Raw genomic sequence first — 23,647 nt, 5'->3', positions numbered from 1 at the left:
TCATTGTCTTCTCTAAGCTTTCCTGTCTTCTCATTATGTGGCCAAAGTACTTCATCTTTGCCTCTAATATCCTTTTCTCCAATGAGCAGTCAGGCTTTATTTCATGAAGTATTGACTAGTTTTGCTTTTTATCTTGTAGAGAGAACAAAAGACATAGTTCAACATGAAGAAGAAATCAATGGCAATATCACTGGATACAAGGATTCGCAAGGTGATGCTTTGTATGCATTCCGACGAGAACCTAGTTATTTTGAAATCCCAACAAAGGAATTCCAACAGCCGGTGAAATCTCCAGAGGCACAGGTCCACGAAATCCCCACCAAAGACGTTGATGCAGCTGTGCTGCCGGTTGTACAGAGCCACGCTTCGTTCACGATTGAGTTTGATGATTGCACCCCGGGCAAAATCAAGATAAAAGATCACGTCACCAAATTTTCACTCAGGCAGAGACGGAACCTCGGCAAGGAAGCCGGTCACGTAGAAATGATCTCGGCAGAGAACAAAGTGGCAGATTGGCTGGTCCAGAATGATCCAAGTCTCATAAGAAGGCAGTCACCAGGAGATGATGTATACAGTACCAAAAGTGACCTCCCAGTTCATGTGAAGACTCTGAAGGGTAAGCACCAATGCATTATAAATTGCCAGCTGTGGGTAACGTGAGGAAAGAGGGGAAAGACTAGTTGCTGGGGGAAAAGTTGAAGGTGCATTCAGTTGGAATAAGAACACACTTGTTCTATGCCTCCTGGAATGTGGCCAAAGTTGAAAATGGAATTTGAGCTGTTGATATAGCAAGCTGTTGCTCTTGGATCTTCTCTGCTTTCGTGTAAACATAACCTCTCGTGGACGGTTGGGACAGGCTGCCCTTGCTGATGGAAGGCCTCGGCTTGAAATGATGTTAGTTTTTCCTTCACATCAAAGTGTGCTCCTTTTATGAGCTCCTTTTTTGGATGGCAACTTCCAGAATTCCTTAGCTGCTGTGGGAGCTGGTGTGGGGTTCTGGGAATTGTAATACCCTAAAAGCAACTTCCTCCAAGGTGTGGATAAGGGTTTGCAGGAACAATGCTTCATGCAGAAATAGAGTTCTGTGGTTCTGTATTGTGCTTCGAGGTTTTGGACCGATAATATTAGCCAACACACATTTTGGTGCCTCAAATATTAGTCCTATTTCTGGCTATATTTGTCCATGACTCCACAGCATTGGATTCCAAAATTGGATTCCAAAAATGGCACCATTTTCCGGTATCAGCTATAATTTTTGAGATATAGAAAATATGCCAGAAACCAGTTGTTATCTACTCACCCATAGAAAATCATAACTATATCTAAGAAATGAGAGCTGATGTGGTCTATCCAATGCAATGCCCCAAATAACCCCAGGAACAGGCCTACAAACCAAGACACCAACATTTTTTGTATTGGAGTGTGTAATTTGACCCACAAGGCTGAAAAACTGAAGATCTCATTAATCCCAGAAGTATTCAGTATCACATGTAGTTAAAAATAACAACTGAAAAACCTCTCCTTGAGTCATCAAACCTCCCTGCCCCATTGCACCTATGCCTTTGAAAGGTTTATTTGATTGGAGGGAAGAGATGAGGAAAGAGGTCCTTTGTTTTCATTAATGTTTGTCAGTAAAATCTCAAAGACCAGAAATATAAACATAAATCTATGAATCACTAAGTAATCTCAGAAAAAAGTACTTTCCTACTGGAGGTGAAGGGGAATGGTCATGTGCTGGCACTAGAGCATGAAAAGATTGTTGTTGTTGTTGTTGCTGTTGTTATGTTATATTTATACTCGGCTTTATCTTTCCCAAACATAAAAGCATCAGCATGCAATTTAAAATATACAAATATGTAAACATTAAAACAGGATTGAATATAAACAGTATTAAAACATTCCCAGTTGAAAACCATTAAAATATTCAAAGTTTGCTTTTATATCTACAATTATGTTGACTGTTATAATCTGAGAGCTGTGATCCAAAAAAGGTAACTTTCTCAGTTTTTGGCTGGCACAAAAGCAAGTATATATTCCAGGATACTCCTAATAATGTACCAACTTTACAGGTAACAGACATGAAGATGGGACGCAGAGTGACTCTGAAGATCCAGTAGTGCCCAAACCAGAGAAGGAGACACCAACTAATGACCATATAACTGAGCAAGCCAGGCTCCAGCGCCAAATTCGACGTGACCCCCAGGAGCTGCTCCATAACCAGCAGGCTTTTGTCATAGAGTTCTTTGATGATGACACGCCCCGGAAGAAAAGATCACAGTCTTTTACCCACTCTAGTCAGACCGATATGGATCCCACCTTGAAGACCAAAGTTGAGAAACGCAAAATTAACGTGCCTGCTGAGAAGCCAGGGAATTCTCTGCCACCACAGCATTTGCCCACTGGAGGATCCAAAGGGCCAGTCAACTCCTTCACCACTCCAAGAGCTGGTTCGTTTAAGAGAGAGAAGACCGAGGAGAGAGCCAATTCATCTTCCTCTTCCACGTCGAAGGCATCTGTAAAGAGCCATGGCAGCGTTGGGCGGAAGTCGAAAATCTCTCAGGACTTTGCTGCTGAATGTTTACGGGAGAGCTCCCAGTCTGTAAAAGCCAACACAGAGAAGCCACCCCCAATGCCACCTCCACTCACTCCACGGGTAGTCGTAGCTCCTCCAGCCCCAGAACCAGTCCCATTGCTAGTTGCTGATCCTAAGCTGATGAAGGCTAGAAAGCATGAAGAAGAGGACAGCTTGAGCGAAACTGGCACCTACACCATTGAAACAGAGACACAGGATAAAGAAGTAGAAGAAGCTCGAAAGATGATTGATCAGGTAAACCTTACATTTCTTAGAAATAGAGATGGTTGTGTGTTTGGGTGAGCTTGTTCCAGTTACATAAGACAAAGAAGACATGGCCATATTGGTTTGGAATATTAGTGTGCAAAAAGCTTCTTTATTTTTGTAATAAATTCTTCCTTCTCTTGAATCTGGTTGTTGGTGCAGGCAAAAACTGGTGAAACTAAACATGTAAGGCAGTGTTTCTCAACCTGGGGGTTGGGACTCAAGGGGGGAGGGTTGTGAGGGGGGTATTAGAGGGGTCGCCAAAGACCATCAAAAAACACAGTATTTTCTGTTGGTTGTGGGAGTTCTGTGTGGGAAGTTTGGCCCAATGCTATCATTGGTGGGGTTCAGAATGCTCTTTGATTGTAGGTGAACTATAAATCCCAGAAATTACAGCACCCAAATGTCAAGGTCTACTTTCCCCAAAACCCACCAGTGTTCACATTTGGGCATGTTGAGTATTTGTGCCAAGTTTGGTCCAGATCCATCATTGTTTGAGTCCACAGTAGTCTCTGGATGTAGGTGAACTACAACTCCAAAACTCAAGGTCAGTGTCCACAAAACTCTTCCAGTATTTTCTGTTGGTCATGGGAGTTCTGTTTGCCAAGTTGGTTCAATTCCATCATTGGTGGAGTTTGAAATGCCCTTTGATTGTAGGTGAACTATAAATCACAGCAACTAAAATTCCAAAATGGCAAAATCAACCCCTTCCCATCCCACCAGTATTCAAATGTGGGCATATTGGGTATTTGTGCCAAGTTTGGTCCAGTGAATGAAAATACATCCTGCATATCATATATTTACATTACGATTCATAACAGTAGCAACATTAAAGTTGTGAAGTAGAAACAGAAATAATTTTATGGTTGGGGGTCACCACAACATGAAGAACTGTATTAAGAGGTCGTGTCATTAGGAAGGTTGAGAAAATTGGAGCATTAGCAAGATGGGATATGCATCGTTCCCCCATCCTGTTAATCATGATCCAAACCTGGGATGCTTAGGCCAGGATTGGAGCAAAATGTTAGAGCAACTGTATCTAGTTGTCACAAACAATGAATAAAGTGACAAAGTTATTCTAGAACTTCACCACCTTATTGCAGATCATGGCATAGGAATGTATAGATAATACTGTGTGTTTAAAGGTAAAGGTAAAGGTAGTCCCCTGACATTAAGTCCAGTCATGTCTGACTCTGGGGTGTGGTGCTCATCTCCATTTCTAAGCCGAAGAGCCAGCATTGTCTGTAGACACCTCCAAGGTCATGTGGCCGGCATGACTGTGTGTTTATGTTTATGTATATGAGTGTGTATCTATATGCTCATCCCCAAAAGAGGAGGCTAGATATATTTTTTCTTGCCAGAGAACATAGGAAGATTTTTTAAGTTAGATAGAAAGATTCTGGCTCAGGGTGAAGGACATATCTAAAGGAGATGCATTCCTGTTTTGTTTAGTTCTAGCTGGTCTTCCAGAGTTTGTGACCTGCCATGACAAATGCAGCTGGCTAACTGCCTTGCAAGGGCTTAATAAGCCACCTGGGCCTCCCTGGAATTGCAGAAACAAAAGATAGATCAATCACAATGTATGGATGGCAGACCATAATGTATGGATGGTGGAATGACTTGAGCTAGGCAGGTCACACATTGCATTGGTCATTCATCATATCTGTTGCCTTTGGGGATTAGTTATTTTCTTCTTCTCTTCTTGGCTGACAACTCCTCACAAATAGGCAGGAAGGTATATGGATTATGTGAGAGTTTCTCCTCCATAGATAATATGGGAGGAAGAGAATGTGGCCTCTGCTTTATCACACTAATTGTGAGAAAAGGACACCTCCTCCAGAAGGCTGTCTTTTCTCATGGAAATTGCCTAAGTATTCTAAAAGCACCAGATGCTGCCTAATCTTAGAAACTGAGCAGGATTAGACTTTGGATGGGAGACCTCCAACAAATACCAGGTGCTGTAGGTGATGCTTCAGGAAAAGGAACTGGTATAGTATTTCAGAGGAAGAGAAGATTTCTTGCCTAAGAAAACCCTATGAAATTAATTGGGTTGCCGTGGGTTCATGTCTTGAAAGCAAATTTGTACACTTCCCCATGGATTCCACCTTGGGACCAGATTCCTACAAGTATGATATGGTTGGAGCATTTCCCACTTTATCAAAGACTGGATGGAAGGCAACAGTTGGCCATGATTTTGGCCTGCATCAATAAGAGCATAGTGTCTAGATCTAGGGAAGTAATGCTACCCCTCTATTCTGCTTTGGTTAGACCACACCTGGAATATTGTGTCCAATTCTGGGCACCACAATTCAAGAGAGATATTGACAAGCTGGAATGTGTCCAGAGGAGGGCGACTAAAATGATCAAGGGTCTGGAGAACAAGCCCTATGAGGAGCAGTTTAAGGAGCTGGCCATGTTTAGCCTGAAGAAGAGAAGGCTGAGAGGAGATACGATAGCCATGTATAAATATGTGAGAGGAAGCCACAGGGAGGAGGGAGCAAGCTTGTTTTCTGCTTCCCTGGAGACTAGGACATGAAACAATGGCTTCAAACTACAAGAAAGGAGATTCCATCTGAACATGAGGAAGAACTTCCTGACTGTGAGAGCCAATCAGCAGTGGAACTCTCTGCCCTGGAGTGTGGTGGAGGCTCCTTCTTTGAAAGCTTTTAAACAGAGGCTGGATGGCCATCTGTCAGGGTTGATTTGAATGCAATATTCCTGCTTCTTGGCAGAATGGGGTTGGACTGGATGGCCCATGAGGTCTCTTCCAACTCTTTGATTCTATGATTCTATGCGCACTTGTCTTTAACATGCAGATATGAAAAGTGTGAAAGAATCAATAGAAATGTATGTCCTTTGGCCAAAGGGGGAACATCATTATATTATTATTATTATTATTATTATTATTATTATTATTATTATCAATATCATCATCATTATCATCATCATCATCCTAGGCATGTTTAGCCTGCAGAAGAGATATAAATATGTGAGGGGAAGTCATAGGGAGGAGGGAGCAAGCTTGTTTTCTGCTGTCCTGGAGACTAGGACATGGAATAATGGCTTCAAACTACAAGAAAGGAGATTTCACCTGCACATGAGGAAGAACTTTCTAACAGTGAGAGCTGTTCAATAGTGGAACTCTCTGCCCCAGAGTATGGTGGAGGCTCCTTCTTTGGAGGCTTTTAAACAAAAGCTGGATGGCCATCAGTTGGGGGTACATTGAATGCAATTTTCCTACTTCTTGGTAGGGATTGGTTTGGATATCCCATGAGTTCTCTTCCAACTCTTATGATTCTATGATCCTTGCTGAACTGTTCAGTTTGTAAGTTCTATTCAGACATGCAAAAAGAGCTGAAATCAACTTGAGACAAAGTTAGCATGTTAGCTATGACACCGCTGTCATCAGTTTGATCGTCTTGGCAGATCTGCTTTGAGTGAGAACTGAGATCTTCCTGGTTCTGACTTGATAATAGATTTCACTTTTCTCACAATCTAAGTGACAGTGGTGGAGAGACCACCTTTCATTGTCCCTGTATCATTTTAACCCTCCTTTTTTGCATATCTAACTTGGGCTGGGGTCACTTGGGCTGCCTTCTCAGTCTTTTAATATTATTTACTTTAATTTTATCCTACCTTTATCCTGTATTAGAGACTCGGGGTGGTCTTTTAGCCCTCTAGATCAGTGGTTCTCATCCTGTGGGTCCCCAGATGTTTTTGCCTTCAACTCCCAGAAATCCTAACAGCTGGTAAACTGGCTGGGATTTCTGAGAGTTGTAGGCCAAAACACCCGGGGAACCACAGTTTGAGAACCACTGTTCTAGATGTTTTGGATGTCAATTCCCAGTAGACGTAGATAGCATGACATGTTGCCAGGACCTCTGGGAGCTGGTCCAAATATCTGAAGAAGCAAAGGTTGGTAACTTCTGTCCAGACAAACATAAAGTGTGATTTATTTGTGATCTGGAAACCTTATATATATTTTTTAACAGCTTCTCTGCTGTTTCTGGGATCTTGCAGGTTTTTGGTGTTTTGGAATCTCCCGAATTTTCAAGAATGTCTTCAACCTTCAGGCCTGTTATAAAAGGTGAAAAAGAAGAATTAGGATCCCATCATTTGATCGGCGAGAATGGCTCTGGCCCAAAGATTACTATGATGCAGGTCATCGCTTCCAAAGTGGCCAGTGGGCATCACGCAGACATGCAGGTACAAGGAGTTCACCAAGGCTAGTTTTTGAATGGAAACTTCCCATAAGTGTCAGTGATTTTTTTTTTCTATATAGAAACGGTGATTTAAAATAAAACTCTGCTCAGTGAATAATATTCATTTTTTGCATTAAAATTTAAATGCATTGAATGGGACTACAAATCTTGCTGAGAGCCAGCGTGTTGTAGTGAGTGTTTGAGAAAGACCTTGCGAGACCAGGATTTGAATCCTTGCTTGGTCATCGAAACCTGAAGGTGCTCAGCCAAGTCACACACTTTCAGCCACAGAGAAAGACAAAGGCAAAACATCTCTGAACAAATGTTGCAAAAACAAACAAACAAAAAAACAAAACAAAACAAAACAAAAAACCCCAAACCCCCTGTACTAGGTTTGCTTTTAGACTCAGCATGTTCTGAATTTTCTGACTGATTTGCTTTGGGACTCATTTATCTCGAGCAAGATATTTCAAATAACTCTCTTCCTATCAGCTTTCTTTGCTATTCGGCTTTCACTATCACATATAGAGTGCTGCTATCAAAAACCAAATGGCAGAACGATGCTCAATATTATTTGATGTAAGTTTGATGATGATAATATTTTAATCCTGTGTATTTCCTTCCATTCCTTTGTAGTTACCTCCTTCCTCTCCGGTTGGACAGAAATGGGTATCAAGATGGGCAAGCCTTGCAGATAGTTATACAGACTCAGGATCTTCTCCTAGCACTGGAGAAACCCCTCTGCAGCCCTCTCAGGCCGGAATAGGTAATGACAGTCATCCTGCCATTGCTAATGGACAGCTTTGACATGTCCAAAGAAGTAACTTTTTCAGGTTCTGCAAAGCAAGCTAGGCAACTTTTCCTGTAGTCAGGAAAATATTTAGCTCTTCTTGAGACTTAAATGAGTGTATATCGTGTTGCACTGCTGCAAACATCTATAATAAATAATAATAAAACTTTATTTATATTCCACCCTATCTCCCCAAGGGGAATCAGGGTTCCAAGCAAATAAAAAGGACCGGGCTGTGGTGCAGCTAGTGAGTAGTCAGCTGCATTAAATCACTACTGACCGAAAGGTCATGAGTTCAAAGCCAGTCCGGGATGGAGTAAGCTCCAGACCATTAATAGTCTATTTTGCTGTTGACCTATGCAGCCCAAAAGACAGTTGCATCTGTCAAGTAGGAAATTTAGGTACCGCTTTATGTGGGGAGGCTAATTTAACTAATCTACGACACCAGAAAACCTTCCAGCAGTATGCAGAAGAATGAGGAAGTGCTCCATCAAAGAACCCGGTATCACAAGTGGACGGTGAAGCGGCAGCTTCCCCTGTGGCTGGAACCAAGCATAACGGCTTCCACATGAAGGTGGAAATGCTGGAATGTTAAATTGCCTCTATGTCTGTCTATACATGTTGCATGTATAAATGGCATTGAATTTTGCCATGTATATGTGCATTGTAATCCGCCCTGAGTCCCCTGCAGGGTGAGAAGGGCAGAATATAAATATTGTAAATAAAATAAATAAGTAAACATTCAGGGCCTCAGTACAGTACCAGATAAAACATAATAACTCAAAGTAATCCCGTAATCCCGCATATAAAAACAAATTATAATGTAATACTTACAAATTAAATCAAGGATAACCTAACAACCATTATCTCCACATAAGAAACCTAAATATAGAACATCCACATTCAATATAAACAGAAGTTCACTAAGGTGTGTTAATTGATTATGTAGCCAGTGATGTTAATTGGGCTAACATGATCTGATCAAGCCCGAATACAATATCAGAGGTCTAGTGACGGTCTCTCATCATTTAATCCTCCTCTTCTCCATATGCTAGTGAGCAAAAGTAAGTTTTCAGTTGTCTTTTGAAGGAAAGACGGGAGGGGCTCTACGATCTTCTGGGGAGGCCCTCCTCTTGGTCCCACTACCGTCTCAAGCGCGGTAGGTGGGGACGAGAGAGAGGGCCTTCTCAGTGGTGGCCTCCCATCTCTGGAATGCCCTTCCAAAGGAAATAAGACAGGCCCCATCCTACCCCTCCTTTTGTAAGAGCTTGAAGACCTGGTGGTTTCAACAAGCCTTTGAAAATGACCAGTTCTAACTCAGCCCCACACATTGTCTAATACGGCCGTATTCTTCCTACCAGTTACCCAGATTCTTTCTTCTAATTGGCCCTGGAATGAACAGCCACACACCCGTACCTAATATTATTGTTGCCTGCCATAGCATAGCACTTAATTCCTGGGCCCCCTAGAATTTTTGGGCTTGCACAAATCTTGGCCCGGCCTTTTAAATTTTTAATTGCCTTGAACAGGCAGGATTACTTTTAATATATGAGTGTTATGGCAACAATTTTTATGTTTATATTTAGTTTGTTAATCTTATGTTGTTTTTAGTCTGTATGTTTTGTGATATTACTTGGGAACCACTCTGAGTCCCCTTGGGGAGATGGAGTGGTATATAAAGTTGTTGTTGTTGTTGTTGTTGTTGTTATTATTATTTCCAGAGGTGAGAAGTTGACCACAGAGAAGGCACTCTCTCTCATTCCCACTAACCTTAGTTGAGATGAGGGTGGGACCAAGAGAAGGGTCTCCTCAGTTGATTGCAATGCCTGAGGAGATACGATTGGTCTAATATTTCATGTTTCATTGGATTTTTTCAATGTCTTTTAATTATTCTTAGAGAAAGACTCCAGTTTTAGAGTGGGAGACACTGAGAACTCCATTGCGGCACGGACAAGACGGCTTCTTCCTCAGCTCCCTCCTGGTGACAAATCTGAAAGCCCAACACCAACCATATTAATTTGTCAAGAGCCTTACACAGAGGCACCTCCAAGAAATACTGGTATTTCTGACCAAGGGACAGAGATGTACTTAGATCCTTCCAGTCGACTGTTAATTCAGGAAGATTTGGATCCCGATAGCCTTAGTGATGCAAGCAAATCTGATGATGGTTTTGGCTTGGAAAAAGGCAGGAAAGGCCAAGATGGCACCAAAGTTTCAGAACAGACAAAGGCTGAAAATTCAAAATCCAAAAATCGTCAGCACATGGTGCCAAGGCTTTCTGGACTAAGAGCATCAAGCGATCCTCTGTCTACATCTTTCTATATTGGCGATGAGGAAGAAGAGATAGGGGTTCCTTCAAAGCTTCCTTCCAGCACCTCACCTTCTCGAACAGACAAGGAGGAGACTTCTTTCAAATCTGGAAAGCCAGCTGTCAAGGGGGTTAGCAATACCTACATTAGCTCAAACGGTAAAATGGTGATTTCATTACACCAGGGTCTTCCTCTTCCACCGCAGGAAGTTGCAGCTACAAAAGAAACATCTTCTTTTGTTCGGCAGGAAAGCTTTACCAAAGAGAAATCAAGCAGCAGTGTTCCTCAGAACAGGCTACCACATATTTCAAGCCACCCTCTGCTTAAGGATCTCGATGTCGCCCGTGCAAATCGTATGGATTATAATCAGGACACCCACCTTCTCCTTAAAGATACTGAAACTGCTCTGGCAGCATTGGAAGCCAAAATCCTCTGTCAAACACACCAGCTTGAAGTTCCCGAAAATACTCTGGGCCAGTTAGAAGACTCTTTATCTGGAGAATCAGATGTGGACACAGCTAGCACCGTCAGCCTGGTGAGTGGCAAAAACCTTCCAAGCCATCCTCCAAAGCGTAAGCCTGTGACCACTTTGCAAAAAGAGAAGTCTTCTTCTACACCATCTGTCCAAGACCAGAATGTTCAACCGAGTGCACGTGAACGGCTATCAGAGAAACGGAAAACTCTGCCTCTCGAGATAGGAAACAAAAGTGAGAATACAAAACGTTTCCAAGTAAAACGCGGCACAGGGACGGGTGGATCTCTGGATTACACAGATGATGAACGGAGTGGGAGTCACCCATATTCGCCAGCGAGTGAAATAGCCTCCTCGGACCAAGAGCAAAGCACCTCGAGGTCTATCTCCAGAAAGAAGCCTTTCTCGCAGTCCACCAAAGAAGAGCATAGCAAAGTCACACCAACAGTGCAAAAGATCCAACAAGTCCTCACTAGGTCCAATAGTTTATCTACTCCAAGACCCACGAGAGCCTCAAAACTCCGCCGTGCTCGATTGGGAGACACTTCAGATAATGAGAGCGCCGATACCGAAAAGGCTTCTCCTCACGAGGGCAACGGAGCACCTTCCAAGCAACCAGCAGAGACCAAAAAATTGTCAAGGCTGGACATCCTTGCCATGCCAAGGAAACGGGCAGGGTCTTTCACTGTGCCAAGTGACTCCGAAACTGCCCCACCAAGACAGACATTCTCTGGGCGCAGCGCGGAGTCTTATTATTCCACCCGAAAGCCCCCCGTTTCTGAAGCTAGAAATGCTGCAAGGAAAACGGCAGCGGCGGTTGCTGCTTCAAAGCAGGCTTTTACCAGGACACGCTCAAGCAGTGTCAAGTACTCCTCGTCTTCCAGTGAGTAGCTCTGTGTTTGGCTTACTTTACATGGCTTATAATTAGGTTTTTTTTTTTAAAAAAAAATCTCAATACAAACCCAAGCCTAAGTGATTAAATAATTTGGAGTTCAATCCAGAGGAACCCTTAGACATCCTTAGTATTTCATATTAAGCTCTGGATTTGTATAACTCAAAAGTAATATCATTTTGCTTTGCATCTCATTAAGAGTTATCCATTGCTATTATAATGCAGTCTCCGTTTTTGGAATCATTAAAAGCCATCCCTAGTATTTTGAAACCTTGACCATGCTACTTCGCTGCCTTAGTCATTTGGTGGGATTGTGATAGAGACACAATGCTGCAGCAGATTTAATGAATGTAAAAAGGGGATTCTCAAGTCGCTTCAGTTGTTTTACAGCTTCTGAATATGCAGTAGCTTCTTACATGTATAATGAATAATGGTCTTCTCCAGGCAGCCAAACAGGAAAAGATGCTAAATGTGAGCACTTTATGCTGCCATGACACTTCCCTTCTCTATGAAGGAGGCATGTAGGAAGTAATGTGTATCTGATTTTTGAAAGAAAAATTTTGGGATCTTGGATGGGAGCATTGGTGAGGGACTCAAATACAAGTCACATAAGGCTTATATGCAACTCATCCACCATAGAATCATAGAGTTGGGAGATACCTTGTGGGCCATCCAGTCCAACCCCCTGCCAAGAAGCAGGACAATCATATTCAAAACACCCCCAACAGATGGCCATCCAGCCTCTGTTTAAAAGCCTCCATAGAAGGAGCCTCCATCCCACTTTGGGGTAGAGAGTTCCATTGCTGAACAGTTTTCACAGTCAGAAAGTTCTTCCTAATGTTCAGGTGGAATCTCCTTTCCTGTAGTTTGAAGCCTAGTCTCCAGGGCAGCAGAAAACAAGCTTGCTCTTTCCTCCCTATGACTTCCCCTCACATATTTATACATGGTTATTATGTCTCCTCTCATGCCCAGCTCTTTAAGCTGCTCCTCATAGGCCTTGTTCTCCAGACCCTTGATCATTTTAGTTGCCCTCCTCTGGACACATTCCAGCTTGTCAACATCTCCCTTCAATTGTGGTGTCCAGAATTGGACACAGTATTCCAGGTGTGGTCTAACCAAGGGAGAATAGAGGGGTTGCATGACTTCCTTGGATCTAGACACTATACTCCTATTGATGCAGACCAAAATCCCATTGGCTTTTTTAGCTGCACCATCACATTGTTGGCTCATGTTTAACTTGTTGTCCACAAGGACTCTACAATCTTTTTCACATGTACTGCTCTCGAGCCAGGAGTCCCCATGTGTTACTAATCAAGAGGGAAACTTCATTCTTCATTATATTGTAGGAACTACCCAATTCTGGTACATTTGGATTGCTTGGAATTGTTACTATGGACTCTCATACCCTTGGCTGTGGGAGCATGGAAGCTGGAGTCCAAAAGTAACCCCCAAGCTTGGCACTTAGCACAAAACTTAAACGGAGTGTGAGAAGTTGCTGTGATGCAATGCACCTCTAGAGGGAGAGCTTGGACAATACTGTTCCTTTTAACTATGAGCAGTCACTGCTTTTTTACTTTGCAAGGTTTAAGATGTTAAATATCTGAAAGCATGTCATGTAAAAGACAGAGTCAGCTTGTTTTCTGCCAGGAGACAAACCAACCAATTCAAATTACAAGAAAAGAGATTGTACCTATACATTAAGAACAGCTTCTTGAATGCAAGAGCTGTTCAAGAGAGGAATAGACTGCCTCAGAGGATAGTCTTTGTGTGTGCATATGCACTTTCAAGTTGCCTATTAATTGTTGGCAACCCCATTAATTCCATAGGGTTTTCCATAGGGTTTTCTTGGACAAAATGGTTTTGTCAGCTCCTTCCTCTGAAGTATAACCTATAGTACAGTGGTTCTTAACCTGGGGTCCCCAGATGTTTTTGGCCTTCAACTCCCAGAAATCCTAACAGCTGGTAAACTGGCTGGGATTTCTGGGAGTTGTAGGCCAAAAACATCTGGGCCCCCCAGGTTGAGAACCACTGCTATAGTACCTCCCATTCAAATACTCACCAGGGCTGACCCTGCTTAGTTTCCAAGATCAGGTGGAATCTGGTGTCTTTAGCTAAACCATCTTTTAGAGGTCTTTAATCAGATGTTGGATGGCCATTTTTGGGAGAGATTTAGTTGTGTACTGCATTGAACTAGATGGCCATTGCAGTCCCCTTTAACTATCAGTCTATGAGTGTATGATTTTATGAATCCAGTGCCTGGAAAATGTATTTTTTGCCTACAGTTTCTAAAGTTCGTTAACCATTGGTTATACTGGCTGGGGTGGGGTACAAGGAAGTATTTTTTCAGGCTTAGTTCCTGATGCCCAGATTATTTAAAAATGTGTCAATGATACTGAAATGAATTTCACCATATAGTTTCAATATAATGGGGGCAGTGGTGTATATATTTGAACAGTGCAGCCGTCTGTTGATACCATGCATTTTGTAATGGAGTCCTGTGAATTATGATTGGGCAATGTTTCTAAGTATTGTTTCCCCCAAGATTATCCAGTCTAAATTGCCTAGTTGTCATTTCAAATGAATTGGTTTTTCTTCCATTGCTTTGTGGTAAGAGTTAATGGGTGTCAGTGGAGACTTAACTTACTAAACAGTATATCATTTACATTACTAACATCACTAATTGCTTTGTAAGGGTTGTGGACCTTGTATTCCGTCTACCTAGACTGTGCTTTGTAGGATAGTGTCTCCCCTCTCAGCCTTTACTAATGTGTATATAATTATGACCTTGCTTTTTTGAAGTCATGAGTAAATTTTAAATCGTTGAGGAAACTATCGCAGGCAAATGTTCCTAATACCTAATAAGACACTTTATGGAGTTTTTATATTCTAATAAAATACAATAGCTTTGGTACTGAAGCTGAAAAAGCGCATCTAGTCACACAAAACAGATCTAGTGGTATTGTTCCATTTAAATTACCATGGCAACATTCCATGAAATTCTAGAACACGGCCATACAACCCGAAAAACCTACAACCTACAGTGATTCCAGCCATGAAAGTCTTTGACAATACATTCCATGAAATTGTGAGACTGGTGGTTTTGGGAGATTTATTTAAAATTATCAGTCAGAGAGTTCAAGATCTTCACCATACTTCAAACCCCAGGAATCCATTGGCTGGACCTATGGGAGTTAAAGTGGAATAATAGTGCCATAATTGTGTAGTTTGAATAGACCTAGGATCATTTTCAGCCTTCAAAACCAATGTTGGAAGCAAAACAATTTATTTCTGCCCTTGACTATCCAAAATAATGAGGGACAGCTGGTTTAGGGCATAATAAGTGTAATGGTTATTCAACTATATGGTAAAATGTACCATGTAAATTTTGCAGGACAGTTGAATATCCCATGGATATAATTATGGTGATTGGACTTGTGTATATAGTATGAGTCACTTCCAAAATGGGGCTACTGTTCTGGTTGATACTTTCTCACATGTAGAGCTTGTTTACACATTCCCTTGACCTGAAATAACTGAACCTACCTATTGCTTGTTAATTGGCCTTAATGGGTAAAGGAAGAGGGCCCCCTAGATAATGACAGGTTCCCAACTTATCTTGAAGTATATAACCACATAATGATGGGTTTCTGTCAGTTACCATAGGTATTTGAAGCATGAGAGAGTTCAGAGAGGGCGCCAGCTAAGCACTTGCTCTTCATACAGAAAATCCAAGCTAGAGTCTGATGCAAGATCCTTACCCATAAGCTTTTTGTCACATTACCCTGGAACCCACCATAAAGTCTGAAGACCATTGGATTGAAGACAATTTATATCCTTCTTTCAAATGCTTGGAGCTCATAGGAATGTGTAAACAAGACACTTTTTCTGCTCTCATGCTAATTTCTGACATACTTGCCTCTTTTTTGGAACTGGATCTGCCTAAATGGAGAATTTGCACAAAGGGGACACATGGGTATCTAACTTGCTTTGTTGTTTCTCCTGGAGCCTTCCGTGCATGGTTGAAATTTGGTTGACTCTGTCACCATGTTAGATAATTCCTACAACTTGAAGACATTTTCATTCATTCTGTAGGAACGAAAAGAAAAAGATATCCACATGTTTCATCTCACATCTGCACTTGATCTTAAACAAGTAAACAAATATTAGTTACTTTGGTGAGGTGGGGTAGATTAATCCATAAAATGATGACTGAAAGACCTCTCTTGTCCTAATTGCAGCTTGTCTGCCCATATTTGGGATTTAAGGATGTGAATGGTCAATGGACAACTGAGGGGGAGAAGAACCAAGCTTGATTCTGCCCTCAGCATCATGTGCTCTGTCCTCCACTCCATTGCCATGGAAAATATTTTCTCTTGTGTTCCCATCAACCATACCAATGAAGTTGGTGGAGCCAAGAGAAGGGCCTCTCCTATGGATCACAGGATCCAGACAGGCTCATATGAGGAGATCATTTCTGTACATAATTGTATGTGGCCTGTGAGGCTTTCAACGCCAGGGCAACATAATTATGTTTATACAGTCTTAGAATTATAAATGATTCTTTGAAGACAACCATAAGCTGGTTGTGGCCCTTAACAAACATGGGTTTGACACTTCTGGCCTAGACCTAATCTTTTGCAGGCTTTATGTTCTGAATTGTGCCCAGAAACAGACTTACAAACAGTGGAATTGTTGGCTCAGAGGAGCTGTGTGATTCTTTAGCCCTATATGCTCCCTCACACAGATGTGAATTCAAGAGGACACAGTAAAATGAGCATATGATGCCAGTGACAAAACCAAACATCATAATCATAGAATCATAGAATCATAGAATCAAAGAGTTGGAAGAGACCTCATGGGCCATCCAGTCCAACCCCCTGCCAAGAAGCAGGAATATTGCATTCAAATCACCCCTGACAGATGGCCATCCAGCCTCTGTTTAAAAGTTTCCAAAGAAGGAGCCTCCACCACACTCCAGGGCAGAGAGTTCCACTGCTGAACGGCTCTCACAGTCAGGAAGTTCTTCCTCATGTTCAGATGGAATCTCCTCTCTTGTAGTTTGAAGCCATTGTTCCACAACCTAGTCTCCAAGGAAGCAGAAAACAAGCTTCCCTGGAAGCATCCTAGGATAAGCATCCTATTATGCTTATTGTACACATAGCTAGTATCTTAAGAGAACAGTGGATAAGCAGTAATAAAAATGGTACCAACTGCAGATGTGTGATCAAATATATGGTGAAGGGAACATCTGTATCCACCCACAGTTTAAATTGTTAGCATCCAGAAGTGTTGCTACTCTGTTTTATGCACAGAAGTTCTCTCCTTCTTGGGCTGTTTTGTATTAGTGGTTATTTCTTCCCTTTAAGAAGCTGGTTTGAAAGTCTTTCCTCTGCTCTCCTTCTCCTTCATCTTCCATCTGAAACCAATTCATTTTTTATAAGCTTCGAGGCGGCGACAACAGGGCTCAGATTATACTTCCACTTCCGATGAAGAGTACGGCTCAAACCAGAGCTCCCCTAAACACAAACGCTCCCATACTTCAACAGCCACCCAGACGCCCCGTGCCCGAGCCTCTGGGCTGAATAAGCAGAAGCACAGCAACAGCAGGGAAACGGAAGACGAAGAGTTTGATGAGCACGATCCCTACAACTTCATGGCGCAGACAGCAGAGATTGCAGAAATAGCCAGGTAGGGTGGAATTTTGAGCAATGCTCCAAGCCATGGGTAAGTGGCAGGTGTGGAGATGAAGGGTGAAAAAAACAACAACCAGAAACTGTGTATAATTTAACAGAGCCAATGTGATGGAATTTATGCGAGGGGATATACTCTCTGATTTAAAATAAGGGGCAGGAAAAGTTGAAAAAGGAGCAGAAAGACAACAGACAGCTTCCTTATGTACTGTGCGTAAATTTCTGGAGATTAAAAGAAGATAAAGTAGGAAGACAGGAGGCCACATGAACTCCTTTGAGAACAATTGGTATGGATCCAAGCAACACTTAATACACTTGGCCTAATAAATAATGTAATACGGTTAACCTTCCACTTTTTTGAGTTTGACTTTTGAAGATTTGATATTTGAGGTTTTGATTAAAATTTATTTATTTATGTATTTACAACATGTATATCTTGCCCTTCTCACCCTGAAGGGGACACAGAGCAGCATACAATATATTATATTAGTAGCATAGCACAGTATTAATATTATATATTACTATATTGTACTATACCAATATAGTGTAATATTATTAGTAATATTACATGTAATATAAAATATATAATTACTATATTATTATTAGTATTATATTGCATACATTATAATATTAACAATATTATATGTGTATACGATATATTTTTAGCACAGTACAATATTAGTATTATATATTATGATATTGTACTATACCACTATACTGTAATATTATTAGTAATATTACATGTAGTAATATATATATATATATATATATATATAATTATTGTATTATTTGTATTATATTGTACACATTATCATATCAATATTATATATGTATACAATATATTAATTATTATGTATACTAATATATAATATTTACTATAATGTATAACATATACATTATAGTATATATCACTATAATGTACTATAGCACTATACTGTAATATTATTAGTAATATTACATGTAATACAGATATATATAGAGAGAATTATTATATTGTATTATTAGTATTATTATATTGTATTACATTATAATGTTATTATCAATATTATATGTGTATACAATATATTATCAGCACAGCACAATATTAGTATCATACATTACTATTTTGTTGCTGGGGAAGGGGCTCCCAACTGATGTACACTCTAGGAATCTGTAGGTCCTACAGTGTGAGTCTATGATCAACTTTCACCAGAAGTTGACCATACTCACATTGGAGGACCTATACATTTCTGGAGAACCTACAGATTCTCTGGGAATCTGTAGGTCCACTGCAATTCTTTGCTCACCTTCTTTTAAAAGTTGACTATAGAGCCAATCTGGAAGATCTAGAGATTCCTAGAGTTGCTCTATCTCAGTTTTTTTTAAAGTTTCTTGGTTGATTTTTCCATTATTGCAGTGGTCCTGCTCCCCTAATTTCAGTGAATGTGGATGGATTTATTTGTTTATTTCATGTCAAAAGCATTGCATAAATGTTGTAAAACAATGTTTTTGGATTGGAGAGATTAGCCATTTACAAGAAACATTGCCCAGGGGATGCCCAACTGTATATACTCAGTCTTCGAGGAGGCTCTTTCCATGTCTGCCATGAAAAGAGCCATGAAAAGAGCCAAGTGAATTACACTTGGTAGTGGTTTGGCTCAGTACAAGGCAGTCTAGTTTTAATACAAATGTATGATTACTCCAAGCTTGCTAAGATCATGCTAAGGTTGCTAAGGCACAAAAGTATTCTTTTTACAGATTTCCTTTAAAATATAATATACACCAAAATATTTGGCATTCACACTTTTGTACTGAAAAAAAGCCTGAAATTGCTACATTATGAAATCTTGTAGTTTGGGGAAGATAGCGGCATTGTGTGCTTGAAAATGGCACAGCTGGGCATGGAAGGGTTGGCAGCTCTGTAGGGATTTAAATATTACACAGAGCTTGGTGTTCAGTAAATACTTGCAGCTTGAGAAGCCAGTTCATACCTAGCATTATGCCCTTTGTTGGTAGATTTCTCACACCCCCAGTGCCCTACATTTTAAAAAGGGCTTTTCCATTTAAAGAATGGAGCTTGCTGAAAGGTTAAAGATGTGTTGCATCCCGCCGTGTGCAATCAAAGGGGGGAAAAAATAACAATACTGCTCCCTAAAAGAAATCAGTGTTATCATAAGCTTTTAAGGGATTGCACCAGCTAAAGCTGGATGCGTGCCTGGAATTCTTCTGGCATTGTGGGGCCAAGATCTCTCTGTTGAATTTTTGCAGGAAGGCTGTTCTGTAATAGCAGACTTCATTTTCCACCCCTTCTTCTGTTGTTTCTGAATCAACGGGGAAACACTGCCTGGAATAGCAAGGGAGACTTCAAAAGGGAAAAGAAATCCTCCTTTGTTTATTTTGGGATTAGTCACATAATTTACGAGTTGGGGGAAAAAAAGATCCAACCCCATACAAACCTAGTTGCTAAATTAGTCATGTAGTTCCAAATATTGGTTCAGACGTGTGTGTTTCTTTTCGTTTCCAAGAAAACGACTGAGAAATATTTTGATTACCATTTGTACAGAATCTTGATCACTGCCTAAAAAGAAGAGCTTCATGCAGTAAATAATATGTTCATCATCTAAAGCAGTGGTTCTCAATCTTCCTAATGCCGCAACCCCTTAATACAGTTCCTCATGTTGTGGTGACCCCCAACCATAACCCTAACATTATGAATCGCCATGTAAATAATGATCTGCAGGATGTATTTTCATTCACTGGAGCAAATTTGGCACAAATACCCAGCTGCCCAAATTTGAATACTGGTGGGGTTGGCGGGGGGATTGATTTTGCCATTTGGGAGTTGTAGTTGCTGGGATTTATAGTTAACATGTAAACAAAGAGCATTCCGAGCCCCACCAACAATGGAATTGAACCAAAGTTGGCACACAGAACTCCCATGGCCAACAGAAAATACTGGAAGGGTTTGGTGGGCATTGATCTTGAGTTTGGGAGTTGAAGTTCACCTATATCCAGAGAGCACTCTAGACTCCAACAATGATGAATCTGGACCAAACTTGGCACTGATACTCCATATGCCCAAATGTGAACACTCGTGGGGTTTTGGGAAAATAGACCTTGGGATTTGGGAATTGTACTTGCTGGGATTTATAGTTCACCTACAATCAAGGAGCGTTCTGAACCCCAACAATGATAGAATTGGGCCAAACTTCCCACACAGAGACCCCCATGACCAATAAAAAATACTGTGTTTTCTGATGGTCTTTGGCGACCCCTCTGACACCCCTTCGCTTTCCCTCCAGGGGTCCCGACCCCCAGGTTGAGAAACACTGATCTAAAGTTATAGAGGATGCATCTGCATTCAAGAATGAATGCAGTTTGACACCACTTTAACAGCCCTGGCTCGATGCTATGGAATTGTGGTAGTTGTAGTTTAGTGAGGCAGCAACACTCTGGCGGAGAAGGCTAAAGAGCATATAAAACTGGAACTTCCATGAATCCATTATGGTTGTGCTTAAGATCACTCTTACCAAAAGGTCATGAGTTCGAAGCCAGCCCAGGTTGGAGTGGGTTTCCAACCATTGTGTAGCCTGTTGTCGGCCTTTGCAACCCGAAAGACAGTTGCATCTGTCAAGTAGGAAAATAAGGTACCACCTTAAAAGTGTGGGGAGGCTAAATTAACTAATTTATGAGGCTATAAAGAAGCACTCCAGAGGGGAAGCATGCGAGGAATGCGGAGGTACTTCATCAGCGTCGCAGATGGACGATGAAAGCGACAGCTCCCCTGGCGGCCAGAAAAAGTTAAATAGCCTCTGTCTATGTCTGTATATGTTTGTATGTCAAAAATTGAATGTTTGCCATATATGTGTACACTGTAATCCGCCCTTAGTCCCCTGCGGGGTGAGAAGGGCAGAATATAAAAGCTGTAAAATAAATAAATAAATAAATAGCCTTGAGCCATGGCAGTTAAAGCAATTATCAGACTGCATTAATTCTACAGTGTAGATGCATCCTTAGTGAGTTGTCTGGCCCTTTAAGAACTCTGTATATGCTGAGGTTTAGGGTCAGATTATGGTTGTGCTTAAGGTCAGGATATAATGTCCACTTCTTGTATTTCCTGACTCCAGAGAAAATGATTATCCTCCCAGATTGAGACCAACCTACTGACAACTAGAGGATATTGTCTTTGCTCCTGGCATCATGGTTCACCAAAAAAGGGAATGAAGGGCTAGCTAATTAAAAACCTGTCAAACAGTAATTAAAAACTGGTCAAACATGTAATAATAAATTACATGCAAATGTATTGACATGTAATTTATTATTTGTTTAAAAACAAAGGTTGACAATAATCCATTCAAAATCATTCCATATCTTGATAATCCACAATGAAAAATATTCGAGTTTTGGCAAATTGAAACCTATAGAAGTGAATTTAAACAAACGAAACCAAATTTAGAACTGTACAAATGATGTCAAATTGAATTAGCTAGGATTGCAGTACCTACTGAGGCTTATGGCACATTAATGCTCATAGCCAATAAAAATAAGGTGATTTACACCAGAACAGGTGAGAGGTATTCGAGCTATGATTTCTATTTGGCTCACTTTAACCAGAAATATAGAATTTGGGGTTATAACTCTAGTTGAGAGCCCTGGGTTCAATCTGTACTATAGACCTTGTCACACTGAGATCAACATTGCAGGTAATAGTGCTGGGATTTGCCATGCATTGTGGCGAATCTGGTGGGCAGTGTGGGGAACTCGTTGCCGTGTCTGCATTGCCCCTGATCTATCCCATGGGGGCAAAGTATCGCCACTTGAGTTCTCATGAGAACGTGGGAAGTCTCCCTGTTCTTCATGCTCCCTCTTACCACACTTTAACCTCAGTTCAGGGATGCAGTCCCCAGGAAGTCATCTGATCTACACCATCTGATCAGATCTGGGGAGCTCCGTAACGTAGGATGGACAGTTTGCCTATGTGATGAGATCATACATTCCAAAATAATTGTTAGCAGTTGGATTTGGTGGAGCCCCCGATGGCGCAGTGGGTTAAACCCCTGTGCCGGCAGGACTGAAGACCGACAGGTCACAGGTTCGAATCCGGGGAGAGGCGGATGAGCTCCCTCTATCAGCTCCAGCTCCTCATGCGGGGACATGAGAGACGCCTCCCACAAGGATGATAAAAACATCAAATCATCCGGGCGTCCCTAGGGCAACGTCCTTGCAGACGGCCAATTCTCTCACACCAGAAGCGACTTGCAGTTTCTCAGGTTGCTCCTGACACGACAAAAAAAAAAAAAGTTGGATTTGGTCAGATCGATCCTTGAAACCTTGGCAAGCCATACAACTATGTCAAACTAATTAGAGAAGAAGTCAGAATGCTAATATAGAGTATCTGTTATTCAAAATGCTTGGGACTAGAAGTGTTCCATATTTGAGATTATTTCAGATTTTGTAATGCTTGCATATACATAATGAGATATATTGGAAATGGGGCCCAAATCAAAACATGAAATTCATTTATGTTTCATAGCTATCTTATTAATTTATTTACCACAATTGTACCCCCACCCTTCTCACCCCAAAAGGGACGCAGGGTGGCCTTACAACAGGCAGCAATTTGATGCCATACACCCATATGTCCATAAAATAAACAAATACAACCAAATTCCAAGCAGTTAAAACAACATTTACTGAAACAGCAATTAAAATCATGCAATCCAAATCATAATCCAGGACCGTTCCATTTGTCAGTCACATTAATTCGTGGTCATTTATTGCACTGCTCCAATTACTAGTCAAAGGCTTGATCCCAAATCCACGGATTAAGTTTTTTCCTGAAGGTCAGGAAGGTTGTATCAGGAAGGTTCCTCAAGGAAATTTTATTCACAATATTTTAAATAATTTTGTGCATGAAACACAGTGTTTCTACATTGAATCATCAGAAAGTAAAAGTGTCACTATCTCAACCACCCACATGAACAGTTTTGAAGTATTTTAGATTTTAGAATTTCAGATAAGGGATATTTAACCTGTTTTTTATTTTTTTGTTCTTACGTGAGGATTAACACTTTCCACAATTTTCTCTCTGTTGTGGAGAAAATGATTATTTCTGTACATTTCCCACCCTGGTATTCACACATGTTAAAGTGCTCTGGATTTTTTTGTGCTTTGGGGCCTGGGAAATGTTTTACACCCCAAAAAAAGTTTTTCCTGACAGCGTCTATGGAAAATAGCATAAGTATGACAACAATGGAAATCTTGCTCACAAAACAACAGACTGGCAAACAAAACAAAACTATTTTTAATGCAAAATGACTAGGTTTTGTGCTGGAATTTGCTCATATACAATTTTTGTTGTGTATTTATTTATTTGAAACTTTTATATCCCGATCTTCTCAACCTCCACTCAGATCAGCTCACAGCAAGAATTCAATGCCACAATACAGTTTAAAACATCATACAACACCAATAGAT

The 23,647-nt window shown here is 40.9% G+C and overlaps 1 protein-coding gene across 7 annotated transcripts in view; it reads left to right on the top strand.

The window, feature by feature from the left end:
- CEP170B (centrosomal protein 170B) overlaps positions 1 to 23,647 on the top strand; it is a 119,018-nt gene that overhangs the window by 75,741 nt on the left and 19,630 nt on the right. For 5 of the 7 annotated variants that reach the window (XM_067463035.1, XM_067463034.1, XM_067463031.1 and 2 more), the window contains exons 8-13: positions 140 to 616; positions 2,070 to 2,827; positions 6,857 to 7,042; positions 7,675 to 7,804; positions 9,726 to 11,492; positions 16,943 to 17,189. In XM_067463035.1, coding sequence (XP_067319136.1) covers positions 140 to 616; positions 2,070 to 2,827; positions 6,857 to 7,042; positions 7,675 to 7,804; positions 9,726 to 11,492; positions 16,943 to 17,189 — 3,565 coding nt within the window. The remainder of the gene's footprint in view (positions 1 to 139; positions 617 to 2,069; positions 2,828 to 6,856; positions 7,043 to 7,674; positions 7,805 to 9,725; positions 11,493 to 16,942; positions 17,190 to 23,647) is intronic. The other 2 variants (XM_067463033.1, XM_067463036.1) reach the window with 1 other exon arrangement.

The sequence above is a fragment of the Anolis sagrei genome, chromosome 1, assembly GCF_037176765.1.
Source record: "Anolis sagrei isolate rAnoSag1 chromosome 1, rAnoSag1.mat, whole genome shotgun sequence".
Lineage (NCBI taxonomy): Eukaryota > Metazoa > Chordata > Lepidosauria > Squamata > Dactyloidae > Anolis > Anolis sagrei.
The sequence above is the reverse complement of the archived record's forward strand: the minus strand, read 5'-3'. Positions and strand labels throughout refer to the sequence as shown.